The sequence below is a fragment of the Sphaeramia orbicularis genome, chromosome 15 (genome assembly GCF_902148855.1).
Source record: "Sphaeramia orbicularis chromosome 15, fSphaOr1.1, whole genome shotgun sequence".
NCBI classification, from domain to species: domain Eukaryota; kingdom Metazoa; phylum Chordata; class Actinopteri; order Kurtiformes; family Apogonidae; genus Sphaeramia; species Sphaeramia orbicularis.
In genome coordinates, this window is record NC_043971.1 from 34,024,481 (window position 1) to 34,038,393 (window position 13,913).

Consider the following 13,913-nt stretch of genomic DNA (forward strand, 5'->3'; position numbering starts at 1 on the left):
TTTATGGTAGAAATGTCTTTATTTCTGTAAATCAGGGGTTCCATGACTTTTTCAACTCAAGACCCAAAAGATAAATCCAAAAAAAAAAAAAAAACTATGATAAATTTTCACAATATCTGCATTTACTCACTAATGTAAAAACACAGCATACACAACCATGATAATAATACCATCATCATCATCAGAGCCACCACTATAAGATACACTGTAACAGTCTGAAAGGCATTTTTCATACAGATTGCAAAAATATATGTAATAAATTGAGACTGAGCAAACTATACATGACCTTGGAAATTGCAGTGAAAACTCAACTCCATGTCTCCATAACAGCTTTTTACAACAGTCTTCATTACCTGAGTAGAATCTTTTCATAAAGACTGGGAGATGTGGTTGAAAACTAAAAAATGCAAGAGCACTATACCATTTTTAATGCCACTAAGGGCAGTTTGTTTGGAGCTTGTTGTACACATAGCAAGCAGAGCTGAAGTGACTGTTGAAATCTATAAAATACTGTATGTTTTTCAAGCAGGTGAAAACATAATGATGCCTCGTTAGTGGACTTGACACAACAGTTTTTTCAGACTTAACTTGATTCCTTCTCTCTCCTTCTCTTTTCTCAGTTGGACTAAAAACTCAAATGAGGAGGTAATGGAGGAGGACATATGGGCGATAAGAGAGGGGGCAGGCAAATGGGAGAAGAGGGTGATGACGGGCAAAGAATAAAAAAGAAGGCAGTAGAAGTCAAGGTTCATTTGGTGTCCTGGTCCATTTTAGGCTCTGAAAAAATAGCAGAGGTAAGTTATTTTATATTTGGGTCATATACACCAACTAATGAGTCATTACATTTCAAAAAGCCTGTTTGTTTAGATGAGACATAAGGCTGCAGCTGTTCAGTGTAATATTAAGACTTAGTATAATGTTCAGCTTTGTCATGTATTAACAATCCTTCCCCTCTTGGTCCTTTGTCTCTCACCTGTGAAGGTGAACTGAGGGAAGCTGTTCAGGTCTCCTCCACCATAAAGTCTCTGGAGCTTAGCTGTCTCCTCTGACAGGCGCCTCTCGTAATCTGGCTCCTTCACCACCGCTTCTCTACTTAAAAAGGAGGACAATAGAAAACAGGAAGGACAGAGGAGAAGGACATGAGCCATGATAGAAAACGGAGGAAATTAAAGCAGAAATGATTTGTCTATTGACCTTCATTTCTCTCTTCATGATTCAGTCAATTTTAGCCGTGTTTGCACCAGTAGACAAAGCCAGATCTTAAAAACACATCAACTACCACATCAACTAAAACTGGTTTTTCACTTAAGGAGTGATTATAGACCTTTTCAGTAAAAAAAAACAAAGATTTTTTTTTTCCATTTGCTGTCTCTCTCTACCTGTGCGTGTTGTACTCCTTGATCTTCTCCAGAAAGAGTCTCTGAACTGGATCCAAATCTGAAAACAACATGGACATGGCGTCGTTATAACCAGCTAGAAACAACGGTACGAGAACTAGATGACACATTATTTGATGATACATTATTTATTCTAAATGGTCTAAATCAGAGGTGCCCAACCCTAGTCATCCAGAGCTACTATCCTGCATGTTTCAGATGTTTCCCTCTTCCAGCACACCTGACGGTCATTATGAGGCTTCTGCAGAGCTTGATGATAGGCTTATTATTTGAATCAGGTGTGTTGGAAGAGGGATACATCTAAAACAGGGGTGTCAAAACTCCGGTCCTCGAGGGCTGGTATCCTGCATGTTTTATATATTTCCCTCTTCCATCACACCTGGAAGCCATTACATCATTATCAGGCTTCTGCAGAGCATGATGATGAGCTGATCATTAATTGAACCAGGTGTGCTGGTAGAGGGAAATATCTAAAACCTGCAGGATAGCAGCCCTCGAGGACCGGAGTTTGACACCTGTGGTCTAAAACATGCAAGATAGTAGCTCTCAAGGACCACAGTTGAGCACTCCTGGTCTAAATGGCCTGTAGGTGTGACTGTGACTGTGAATGGTCGTTCATCTGTATATAACGTTACTTGTCTTGGAGACCATCCAGCATCTTTTTTTTTTTTTTTTCATTTTATTTATTTATTTAGACAGGGACAATGCACAATATACATTAACCTTAAAAAGGAGAGATGTAGTGTACCAGGTTCTCGCACTAGTGCTAATTTCCACCTGTAGTCCCTGGGCAGGCTGATATTGTCATTAAAAAACAGACATTAATAAAAACTAAAACATTAAAAAACAGTAAAAAATGCATATTTATAACTCCATCTGTATAAAATATTCATTCACATCCAACCTTTCACTCTTATGCCCCACTACAGTCCATCACACACACTCTGAGCATGTTTACATTACATTACATTATGGCTACAGGTTTGGTTTGAGAGGAGCTCGTCAAGTACTTTAACACAACTCTGTCATTTTCAGTGAGTTCTCGAAGTTCTACTGTTTCAACAGGAACGAGGAATGTCAAACTGAATTTATCACATTTTATTCCCAAATTTGTGGGGCTCGCTGGGTTTCCCTGAGGAGTAAGAAATTAATAAAGAATGTATAACCTTCAACCACTAAAACTTAAAGGTAAATATCTATAATCTGGCATCTTAACTAACAACAGTCCATTTGACAATCCATGGATAACAATAATAATTATATTTGAACATTAAAAAGATCATTTGATAAAAGAGTTTCTACTGGTGTATTAACCATTACAGAAATATAAAAAAATGATTTTGGTAATTATCAATGTTGTTAATTTAGGGCAGCTGATACATAAACCTTACACTGGGTGGTGCCTAATATGACCAATATCAGAATAACTACATGGTTTTTGCAGGTTATTATGATTAAACACATTTTCAGAAGCTATACTTAACATTAGCGGTAAACACCAGAGAAAGATTGTTGTGATGGTTAATAAGAGAAAACACTGAACCATTCATCATCTCAGTCTCTCTACAGAAACTTCAGACTACTATCTGTGTAGGCTGCTCACACAAGGACATTTACAAATATCACATTAGTTGTAAATTACAAGATTTAGTGTCAAGGCCCTGGAATTGCGTATATATGCAGGCAGTGTCAGCAAACTGAGGATTACATAATCATAATCAACCTGTTATATGACTGAATGTCTGTTCATCTGCATGTATTTGTACCTTTCAGAACCTCCAGGGCTTCAGTCTGCATTGCCTCCTCCTTCACCTCCTCCAGTTCAGGCACTATCTCACCCAAAGCAGGTGGATCTGGAACTCCATCAGTCACCGTAGCCTCTTTATCAACACTGGCTAACCCTGTGGCAGCAATCCTAGAAACAGGGTCTGTGGAGGAATTTCAGCCTTTAAAACATTTTCCATTGCACCAAGAACATTACCTGTCGAATGACTTGACGACCATCCAGATTGCTCCTCCTCAAAACCTCTTACTCTCACCTTTAGCAACAGATCCAGAGGCAAAACAGAGCAGCTCCTCCATCAGTACATCAGACTGCAGAGCTTCGGGTAGAGCTTCAACATCAGCCTCTGACAGAGAATCAACCTCTAGAGCTCCTATCATTCCTTCAAGTGCCGCAGCATCTTCTACCTCCATCTTCTCCTCTTTGGCAAGAACATCCGGTGCCTTCTCCAGACAATCTATGGTCTTACTCAAATACGTGCTCTCCAGGGTAGGCAACAAAACATCAATTTCAGCCACCTCATTAGTAATGCCATCCAGGACCCTATATTCCTCCCCTTGGGACTCTTTTTCTACTTCCTGTATAATTGCCTCTTCCCGTGGTCCCAGTTTCTGGCCAACAACTGGTCCTTGCTCAGAAAAAATCACAGCCTCCAGTATATGGGATGCATCGGCTTTCAATGTATCAGAGGCATCCAGGAGAGACTCTAGGGCTAAATCTGCATCTGTTGCTGCCGTCTTTACTCCAGTCTCCTCCTTAGGTACCACCTCTTCCTCTTTCTCAAGCGCAGTACACGTTTCTCGTAGTTCTTCAGTTTCAAGTCTTCCCACTTCAGCCTTCACTTCTGCTAGTATCAGCGACTCCAGTGTCATGGATTCAGCTTCAGCTACTTCCTCATCCATCTTCAAAATGTCCTCTACAGGTGGATCAGACATTGTACCTGTTTCTACCCTGGAAAGCCTCACAGGATCATTGTAGAGAAACTGTTTCTCCAACATTCTTGTCTCTCCTTCCAAATCTTGAAGATCTTCTGTCAACGACTCCCATTTTGAGAGAACTTCTGTTAAATTTTCACTTTCAGGCTCGGGTGATTTCTCATTTTTAGTTTGGTGTTCAGTTTCAGATTCTGTCTGGTCTAGCATACATTGAAATTGTTTTTCATCTTCTTCAACAAGAACATATTGCGTTTGGAGGAGCTCTTCAATTTTTAAGGATTCCATCATTACAGACTCTATAGATATCCCTTCAGTCTCACTCACTCCCTCCTCTACTGTGACATTTCCTAAGGATGTTTCTACTACAGATTCATTTTTAAAAGGCACTGCTGCAGATTCGTGTGCATTCCTGCTGTTTTCAGCTGCTGTAGCTGATACAGGTTTTGTTGTAGGCTCTGCTGGACCTTCAACAACAGCAACTTCAGTCTCTAAAGAAGAGGTCCTGGTCTCTGCTAATGAATCTGTTGTTTCCATTACTGATTCTTCTTTGGTAACATCTAATACCTCAACCTGTACTGAGTCTGTGCTGTTGGTTTGTACCACTTGGACTACTGCTTCAGCTTCTACTACTTCAGCTTCTACTGTCATTCCTATTGCACCTTCAGTTTCTGATTCTATTGTAGTTTCTATTGTGGGAAGTTCTTTACTAGGATTCAGGTCACCAAGCACTTCTGAGTCAAAGCTTTTGCTATGTACTATTGCATCTTCTGTAGAATCTACTGGGTCTTGAACAACAGGGGCTGCAGTGACTATTGATTCCACTAAAGCAGGGCTGGCATCTACTTGTGATTCTAATGTAGCTTTTATCACAGGATCTACAGCAGAAGCACAAAAAGACGATGCCTCCAGAGTCTGGTCTATTGTATGACCTGGTGTGGACAGCACTGGAACATCAAGTATCTCTGCATCAGCTTTAGTTTCTATTGTTTCTACCACTGGTACCTCTGAGTCTAATGATGCAAGAGGATCCTGTGAAATGTCTGGGAAGTGTAGGCTTTTGCTCTGCACTATTGCATCTTCTGTAGGATTTACTGGATCCTCAGCAGTAGAGGCTGTAAAAACTGTTTCCTCAGTAGCAGGGCTGGAATCTACTTGTGATTCTAATGGAATTCTTATTACAGGTTCTAATGTAGAGGCATGAATAGAGGACATCTCAATAGTTTGGTCTATCGTGTAGGCTGGTTTGGACAGAACTAGAACATCAAGTGTCTCTGCACCAGCTTCAGTTTCTACTGTTTCTACTGCTAGTGCCTCTGATTCTAATGATGCAAAAGGATCCTGTGAAGTGTCTGGGAATTGTATACTTTTGCTTTGCACAGTTGCATCTTCTGCAGGTTCTACTGGATCTTCAATAGTAATTGTTTCCACAGTAGCAGGGCTGGCATCTACTTGTGATTCTACTGTGGCTTTTATAACAGGTTCTACTGTAGAAGCATGAAAAGACGATGTCTCCAGAGTCTGATCTATTGTATAACCTGGTTTGGACGGCACTGAGACATCCAGCGCCTCTGTTCCAGCTTTGGTTTCTACTGTTTCTACTGCTGGTGCCTCTGATTCTAATGATGCAAGAGGATCCTGTGAGGTTTCTAGGTTTGCCTGTGATGTAGACTTTGGTTGAGGGGGTGGGTGTTCAGGGCTAACCACACCATCAGCTTGCTTGAGACTAGATGTAGCAGGAAAGGCAGAAATTGCTGGCTCTGTCTTTAACAGAGGTGGAACGTTTGAGGCGGAGACCTTCAAAGATGAGGTAGAAGGAGGTTTGGTTGATATGGAGGAGGATTGGACTGTTCGAGCTATAAGAGGAAGGGGGAAATAAAGGAATGAAGTGCAGCATAATGGAAAAAGAGAGGGAGAGGAAGAGAGGGAAGGGGAGAGAAATGAGTAAAACCACTCAGCACAGACTAAAAAAGCAAAATACAATAGTGTGGCATTAACTATTTACAAGACATAATTATCCTTCAGGGATCTGACGTATATTCCTGACAATGGCATACAGTTGTAGTTGGATGTTTGCAAACACTCTTCATGGGAAAAAAAATTGCAATTGTGCTTTAAAGCTGCAGGAGCCAAAGTCAGAGTGGAAACAAACACCAGAATTTGAAAAAACACACCTCACTTCTGCAGCTCGCTTCTCTCAATCCAAACCAAAAGACTAAACACCAGTACAGACATAGATGAACCTAATGTTGTCTCATGTTGTTAAGGAAAAATTAAGCCACTTTTCCAAGCTTCTATGTGTAAAAGAAAAGTCATGTCCATGTTGCAGCTGACAGATTCTGAACAGCGATTGGTAATTCCAGCTGTCAGTCACGTTTTTAAACCCTACCTGTCTGAAAAGGCCTGAGATTGACAAAAATCTGCCAGTCACAGGGTTTATTTTCTACAGCCCAATAAATACAAGAAGCAGAGCTCTCCTGTTCTCTCAGGCCACTTCAGTTACAATATGTTGAAAGGGAAGTGTGGAATTTTTGTCAAGTGATACAAAAACTATCCAGCACTGCAGCTTTAAGTGATTTATTTGAACAGTTGAGGCGGAATGGTTATCCGGCAGCATCTTTAATCACAAGGGATCCTAAAACTTCGAAACTCAGATTTTAAATTGTTTTTTTTTTTTTTGGTTTTCTTTAATCTACATATTGTCAAAAATATACATACAAACTTAGATTATTAACTCAGTGGTGCTAAAATCTAAAATATTTTTTAACTTGCCTGTTAGAGATCATTGTTGCTGATCACTTACATTAAGTTAAGGGGCTGGTAACGTCATTGTTCTAATATATAAAGAGTAGGACTCACTGGATTAATCAACACAGTAAAAAGTGAGGAGTTTAGTGTAGATCTGAAAAAGTGGAATTTAGATGCACACAACTCAGGAATGTCTCTTGGGCTTGGACAGGCAGATTTTACTCAGGCACCTTGATCTATACCAAACCTCGGATGTACTTACATTTACTAGCATGTGGTGCTGTTCCAGGTCTCCTGTGGGAAAATATCTGCTCAAGCAGTGTACTGACATCCACTGCTGGCTGTGGCTTTGCTTTCCCTGGCAGGAAAAGAAAAACATAGTAATAATGTAAACAGTTCATATGTGTTGCAATTTACTTGGATTAAAAAGTTGTACTAATGGATAACACTACCAAGGCTTATTCCCTAGAGAAAAAAAATGCACCTGTTACAAGGGGAATTAAAATACGCCATAACTTTCTGACCACCAACAGAAGAAATGTTTATAATATTATTTCATTACAATGGTTCCTTTCACTGGGTCGGGTAAATTAGGCAACAAGTGAACATTTAGTCCTCAAAGCTGATGTGTTGGAAGCAGCAAAATGATCAACATAAGGACCTGAGTGATTTTGACCAGGTCCATATTGCAACAGTGATGACTGGGTCAGACCATCTCCACAACTACAGGTCTTGTTGGGTGTTCTTGGTCTGCAGTGGTTAGAAGGACTAAAAATGGACTAAGGACGGACATTCTAATCTCAGGACAATTGATAATCAGTGGGATGTGTTGGACAAATAAATCCAATCCATGGATCCAGAGCTGTTTAAGTGGAAAACGGGGGTTGTATACAATATTAGACAGGTGGTTTGTTTGTTATACTCTCATAGATGCTGGATTAGTTGAGATCCAGTTGCTGTTCTTAAGATACTTTTGGTAGGTTCTAACTACTTTACACTGGGAATAAACAACAAGATCTAGGGGTGTTCTGACCCATTGATTTGACCATCTCAATTTCACCTTGTCAAAGTTGCTCAGATCCTTACTCTTGCCCATTTTGCTCTTTTCAACACTTCAACTTCGAGGTCTAAATGTTCACTTGCTGCCTAATATATCCCACCGACTCACAGGTCCCATTGTAATGTGATAATGAACATTAATACCACTTCGCCTGTCCTCGGTCAGAGTGTTAGGGCTAATCGGTGTAAACAACATGAAAAAAGCCAAATAGATTGGTGTGTTTGCCCTACTGATGTGTGTCCTGCGTGGTTGTTTTCTGTCAGATTGGTTGGAGCTGAACAGGGCAGCCTGTGGACGCCACACAACTCTACACAACTCTCTGTGGAAACACTGTAAACACACACATACAGTAAACATAAAACACACAACTACATGCATGCAAACTACAAATTTCATGATTAAATGTAAAAGCAAGAAAAATATTTGGTCACTTCCTGTAGATTTGCAAAAGTCATAATGTTTACAGTAATACAACATCTTATGTTATGTAATTTCGATTTAGAAGTCATTTATTTATTGATAATGTTAATTCATATCAAAATTTAAGTATCTGATCATGTTAAATGACAAAAATCATAAAGGTCATTTCAGACAACTTGAGGTCACATTACTCCTGATTAATTCTATTGTAATTTAATAAAAAGGAGTCATATGATAAATTGGATGATAATTTTCTTTACTTACACATAATCTTGTTCCTCTTCTCACCAAAACAGCTGCCATGCTGTCTAAATGGAAGTATTATGTATCCTATCAATGCAGACCTGACAAACAGTCCTCAAAGAACATGTTGTACTTTGTCTGATCGCACAGGAAAAACTGTTCTGAGTCTGAATCCTCCACTTCAACAGGTTCACAACTTTGACAACACAGATAATATTCAAACTCTGCAGACACAAACGAAAGGTGGAAAGAAAAGTGCAACGAAAGTGTAAACAGCACTACAATGACATCCACTTAATCTAAATGTCTGCGCGTCAACGTAAACCGAAGGGCTAAAAAATGTGTTAGCATAAACGAAAACTAAAATTGCTTGCTTGTTTGTTTGTTTTGCTAGCCTTCATGTCAAATTTTAGTGCGTGTTAATAGCTTATAGCTACATAAGGATCCCTATTTAAAGCCTCTGAGACGAGTGTCAAATCCAAACTTTAAAAGCAATATCCAAACTATTTCCGGTTGGCGACACTTGACAAAAATAAAAGATTCAGTTGCTGTTAAAAAATACTATTCAAGCGCTTTCTATCAAATAAATAAATAAATAAATAAATAAAACATAAAGCTATAAAATTTACTTTAATCCTCATACTCGGTTACCTATAGAGGACAAGTGTTGTTAACATATTTAACTTATATAGAGCAAAGTCTCAAGGAGGCATTTTGCTCATCATGCATAATTTACGTTTTTTTTTTTTTTTTTTTTTTTTTACTACTTTATGATTTTATTATTTCTGTATTCGCTTCGGTAAATATTAGTCGGTTGCTACCGGCAACTCTATGTTAAAACATTAAGTGATTTATAAATATATGCTTTTATTTTGAAGGTAAAAATTGCATTAACTTGTGGTATTGTTTGACGACTTGACGTAGCACGTTTTCGGACAGAGACCACGCCCCCTCTACATGTGTACACATATGGAGCCAACATGCAAAGCCCTTCAGACAGTACATCTGTGAATCAATATTTAAAAAAAGTCTGTGCAGTAAGTAAGTAACTGTTAGTAAATTAATAAATACATTAATAAATTAATTAATTAGTAAACAAGCTGCTATCTAAATAAATAAATAGGATTTTTCAAGTGGATAACTACTGCAGTGATTAATGTTTCAGCTGCAACAAGGTCTTTATCCTTAATTGATGCAGTGAGTAGCTTCTCATATCTTAGAGAGCATAAACACTGATCTGTGTTTCAACAGAAAAAGGTCATGTGGTTTGATGAATCCAGATCGATCCTGTTCCAGAGTAATGGGAGCATCAGTGGATTTTTTTCTCTTCCTTGACAAGACTTTCTCTTGATAGTTCTCAGTTCAACTGGATTGGTTTAGCCCTTTTGAAAACATTTCATCTCTCATCCAAGAGGCTTCTTCAGTTCTAATAACTGTTGGGGGAAACTGGACTTATACACCTGCAAGTCCAGTTTTAAAAAGAGCTAAACCAGCCCAGCTGAACAGAGAAGAACTACCAAGAAGAACAATGACCTGGGCAATGGTGTAGTAGTCCCTGGAGAATTTGGTATACTCTAAATTTTTGTCCTTTTTTTTTTTTTTTTATACCTCCGCCAAAGAGGTTATGTTTTTGTCGGTGCTGGTTTGTCTGTCTGTCTGTTTGTCTGTCCGTGTGCAAGATAACTCAAAAATTTATGGACGGATTTGGATGAAAATTTCAGGAAATGTTGATACTGGCACAAGGAACAAATGATTAAATTTTGGTGGTGATTGGGGGGGCACTGATCTGCCTTGGCGGAGGTCTGCGCTCTATGAGTGCTTTGCTAGAAAAGAGAGCACAGACCTCTGCCAAGGCAGATCAGTGCCCCCCCCACCCCTGATCACCACCAAAATTTAATAATTTGTTTTTTGTGCTACTATCAACATTTCCTGAAATTTTCTTTCAAATCTGCCAGGTTGGCAGACAGGTTGAAGCACAGTAACACATGAACGGGTCAATCAACATATGCCCTCTCAGATATTATATATTGCATTTTATTTGAACTTGATTTTTAGTGTGTAGAGTTTTAATTATAACTAGAAAAGCACTCGGAGAACACAGACCTCCACCAAGGCAGATCAGTCCCCCCCCGATCACCACCAAAATTTAATATTGTTCCTTGTGCCAGTATCAACATTTCCTGAAAATTTCATCAAAATCTGTCTGTAACTTTTTGAGTTATCTTGCTAACAGACAGACAGACAAACCCCAATGAAAACATAACAGCGGAGGTAATTAAATATATATTGAATCATTAAAAAATAGTTTTTATTAGTATTTTTTTTTTTTTTTTTTTTTTATCAATTACTAGAAATTTCAGGTGACCCCATTTGAATTCCAGGTGACTCCACATGGGGTCGCGACCCCAAGGTTGAAAAACACTGAAATATCCCCTTAACTAAACACAAAATAACACCTCTGCAGCCTTGGTCCAACTGAAGTTTATTCTGAACATTTAAAGACAACAACGTACATCATCTTCTACAGTGATAATTAACAGCAGGCTGTCTCTATCGCCCCCGTAGCGCTCATATATTAACTCTCAGATAGCAGTAGTTTTATACACAACCTGGAAGGTAGACAGTCAGAACGGGCTCAAACTGGTTGGGTTAGTTTCAGTACAGTGTGGAGAAGAAAGGAGGGAGTGAGGGCTCTGTAGGACAACTTCAACTCGCATCATTCATCATTCATCATCATCATCATCGTCATCTGGGGGTAACACACACATTCATGCACACGTTCGTTCAGAGTCACCGCACTGAATCTGAATCCTGATTGGACAGTGGCTGGTCACTACAGTAACGAACAGTTGTCTCAGTGGCAATTCAGCACATTGCTTTGACCGTGGCATTAAATAAAACAGCTAAATTGACTACCTGACCATGTAACTAGTTAACTAACATATATACAACCAGTGTTGTTATTATTAGAGCAACTGGCTATGCTAATGGAGCTGCCATTTTGAAGCCTCAGGTTGGGAAAGTTAAAAAAAAAAAAAAAAAAAGAGGATTTTATTTTGAAATCTTGCACGATATGCAATAGGCTCATGTTTAACAGCTTTAAAGGACAAGGTTTGTGATATCTGATATTTTTGTCAACCGATCTATTAAAAATATGTTACTAATCCTACAACCAGATGGTTTAGCTAGCATCTACTGTCCAAATGCCTCCACTGCAGGGTTTCCACTAGCTGCTGCTAATTTGGAACTAAATAGGTGTTAATTATTGTTTTTTCACCTGGTATTATCTGTTAAAAACACATAAATTAAAACAAAAAATGACACAAACACAAAACTAAAGCTCTGTCTTGTCATAATAGCAGAGATAAGATAAAGTTAACAATAAATTTCGGTTTTGGGAAGTTTTTATGTATTTGCTGTATACGAACCTCATTTAACCCTTTCATGTATACTGGTCACTACAGTGGACAGCTATTCTACAGCTGTTCTCTTGTATATTCATGGATTTTGTTGTTCTTTTTGTTGTTGTTTTTTACACATATCTTTGTTAAAGTTTAAGACACTACATATCTTTTCTGGCATGAATTGGTAACATTATGTAGATCTCTCCTGAGCATAAACCCCCAGAATCACAAGCCCTCCCCACAGTTTTCACACAATTTATCAGTAAATACATATTTCTGTGTGTCAAAAATTAAAAGTATGGGGTCCAGCTGAGTGGACATTTTTGCAACGTCATGAAAAATAGGTTCATAAGATTTTTTTTTTTTTTTTCATGATTATTTTTTTATGTATTTTTAAAAATTTTTAAATTATTATTGTTATTTTTTTAATCATTATTATTTATTTTTCAGAAGAAAATTCTTAATCACATTGTTTTTTTTTCATGCCTAAAGAGGAATAAAAACACTCAGGAAAAAAATTTTGATTAAGGTTCTCATAATTCGTGCATGAAAGGGTTAAGTTACGGTTTGGAGGTATGGGGAAATACATATACAAGTTTATTAGAAAGACTTTTTATACTGCAAAAAAGAGCAATAAGAATCATTCACAATGTTGGTTTTCATGAACACACAAATGCACTATTTTTACAATCTAAAACTTTAAAACTCATTGACCTTGTGGAATTCAAAACTATTCAAATAATGTATAAAGCAAAGAATAACTTACTGCCGGGCAATATTCAAGAAATGTTTTGTGAAAGAGAGGGAGGCTATGATTTAAGGGGAAAGTTAAATTTAAAGATTCACAAAGTACGCACTACGTTAAAAAGTTTCTGTATCACCATCTGTGGAGTAAAATTGTGGAACAAATTGTGTGTGGAGATAAAACAAATATCAAACATAATTCAGTTTAAAAAAAGATATAAAGAAATGATTCTTGAGAGGTACAGTATTAAATAATGACACTGAGGCCTGTTTGTTTATGGATGATGTACTGATAAATCTGCTGTAATTATTGAAGAAAATGGTTGAATTGTTGAGTCTGTTTGTATGACTGTACTGCCATGAGCATTTTGTTGTGTATAATTCAGTTACTGCATTATGTATTTATTGTGGTTTGATGCCAAAATTAGGAAAATAGTATTGTTTGATTCTTGTATCAAGTTAGTGATAAAGGTGTAAAAGCACTGAGGGGTAGGATTAAATAAGTTTATACTTCTTCCTACTCCTTTTCGACCATACAAAATTCAGACTTGTATCTGCTTGAAGATAGATTCTGTCCTTTTAAATGTTTTATTTTGTTTTGTTTTGTTTTATTTTGTTTCTTTGCATGTTCGAAATAAATCAAATCAAATCAAATTTGCTCTTGTGCAATAAAACATTATAGGATACATTTGATGGCCTGTAGGCTTAGAATTCCATTAAACTGTCCAGAGAAGTTACACTTAATAGCTGTTTTATAACAGCCTACAATTTAGCTGTTAACATTGAGGTTGTACTTGTAATTTTATGTTAGCATTTGTAACAGACAAACAGATACTGAAACATGTACGGAATGTTTAGATTTGTCCAGTGAAAAACATATGTTCCAAAAAAAAAAAAAAGGAAGAAATGCTAGCGGAAACCCTGCTTCGTAATAGCTAAAAACACATCAGGTGCCATAACCTTACACTGACAGATATGTTTTCGTTAATTTCTGTGAACACATAACACACTGTAGTTTATTTTAACTCACAAATTGTGGCTTAATCGGCTGCTAAAAACAATCTGTAACACATGCACCATTTACTCCTGTTTGAGTAAAACCTACTACGAACTACAGAGCCTGGATGTTGAAGACGTTACAGAGTCTTCATTAAATGTGCAGAAACACTGGGTTTTCTTTTC

General features: G+C 37.8%; 1 protein-coding gene across 4 annotated transcripts; it reads right to left on the reverse strand.

Moving 5' to 3' along the window:
* LOC115433813 (uncharacterized) lies at nucleotides 1-9,055 on the reverse strand. Of its 4 annotated transcripts, none has more exons than XM_030155345.1 (9): nucleotides 8,605-9,055; nucleotides 8,151-8,250; nucleotides 7,123-7,218; nucleotides 5,409-5,968; nucleotides 3,437-5,108; nucleotides 3,164-3,325; nucleotides 1,380-1,437; nucleotides 974-1,092; nucleotides 1-777 (listed from the first exon to the last, which is right to left on the reverse strand). In XM_030155345.1, the coding sequence occupies exons 1-9, from the start codon at nucleotides 8,641-8,643 to the stop codon at nucleotides 749-751; spliced, it is 2,835 nt and encodes a 944-aa protein (XP_030011205.1). In that variant the 5' UTR covers nucleotides 8,644-9,055; the 3' UTR covers nucleotides 1-748. The 4 variants fall into 4 exon arrangements, with proteins under 4 accessions (XP_030011205.1, XP_030011206.1, XP_030011204.1 ...); XM_030155346.1 differs by having other exon boundaries at nucleotides 3,437-4,756; nucleotides 5,393-5,968; XM_030155344.1 differs by having other exon boundaries at nucleotides 974-1,089; nucleotides 3,437-5,968.
* Between the last annotated feature and the right edge of the window lie 4,858 nt (nucleotides 9,056-13,913).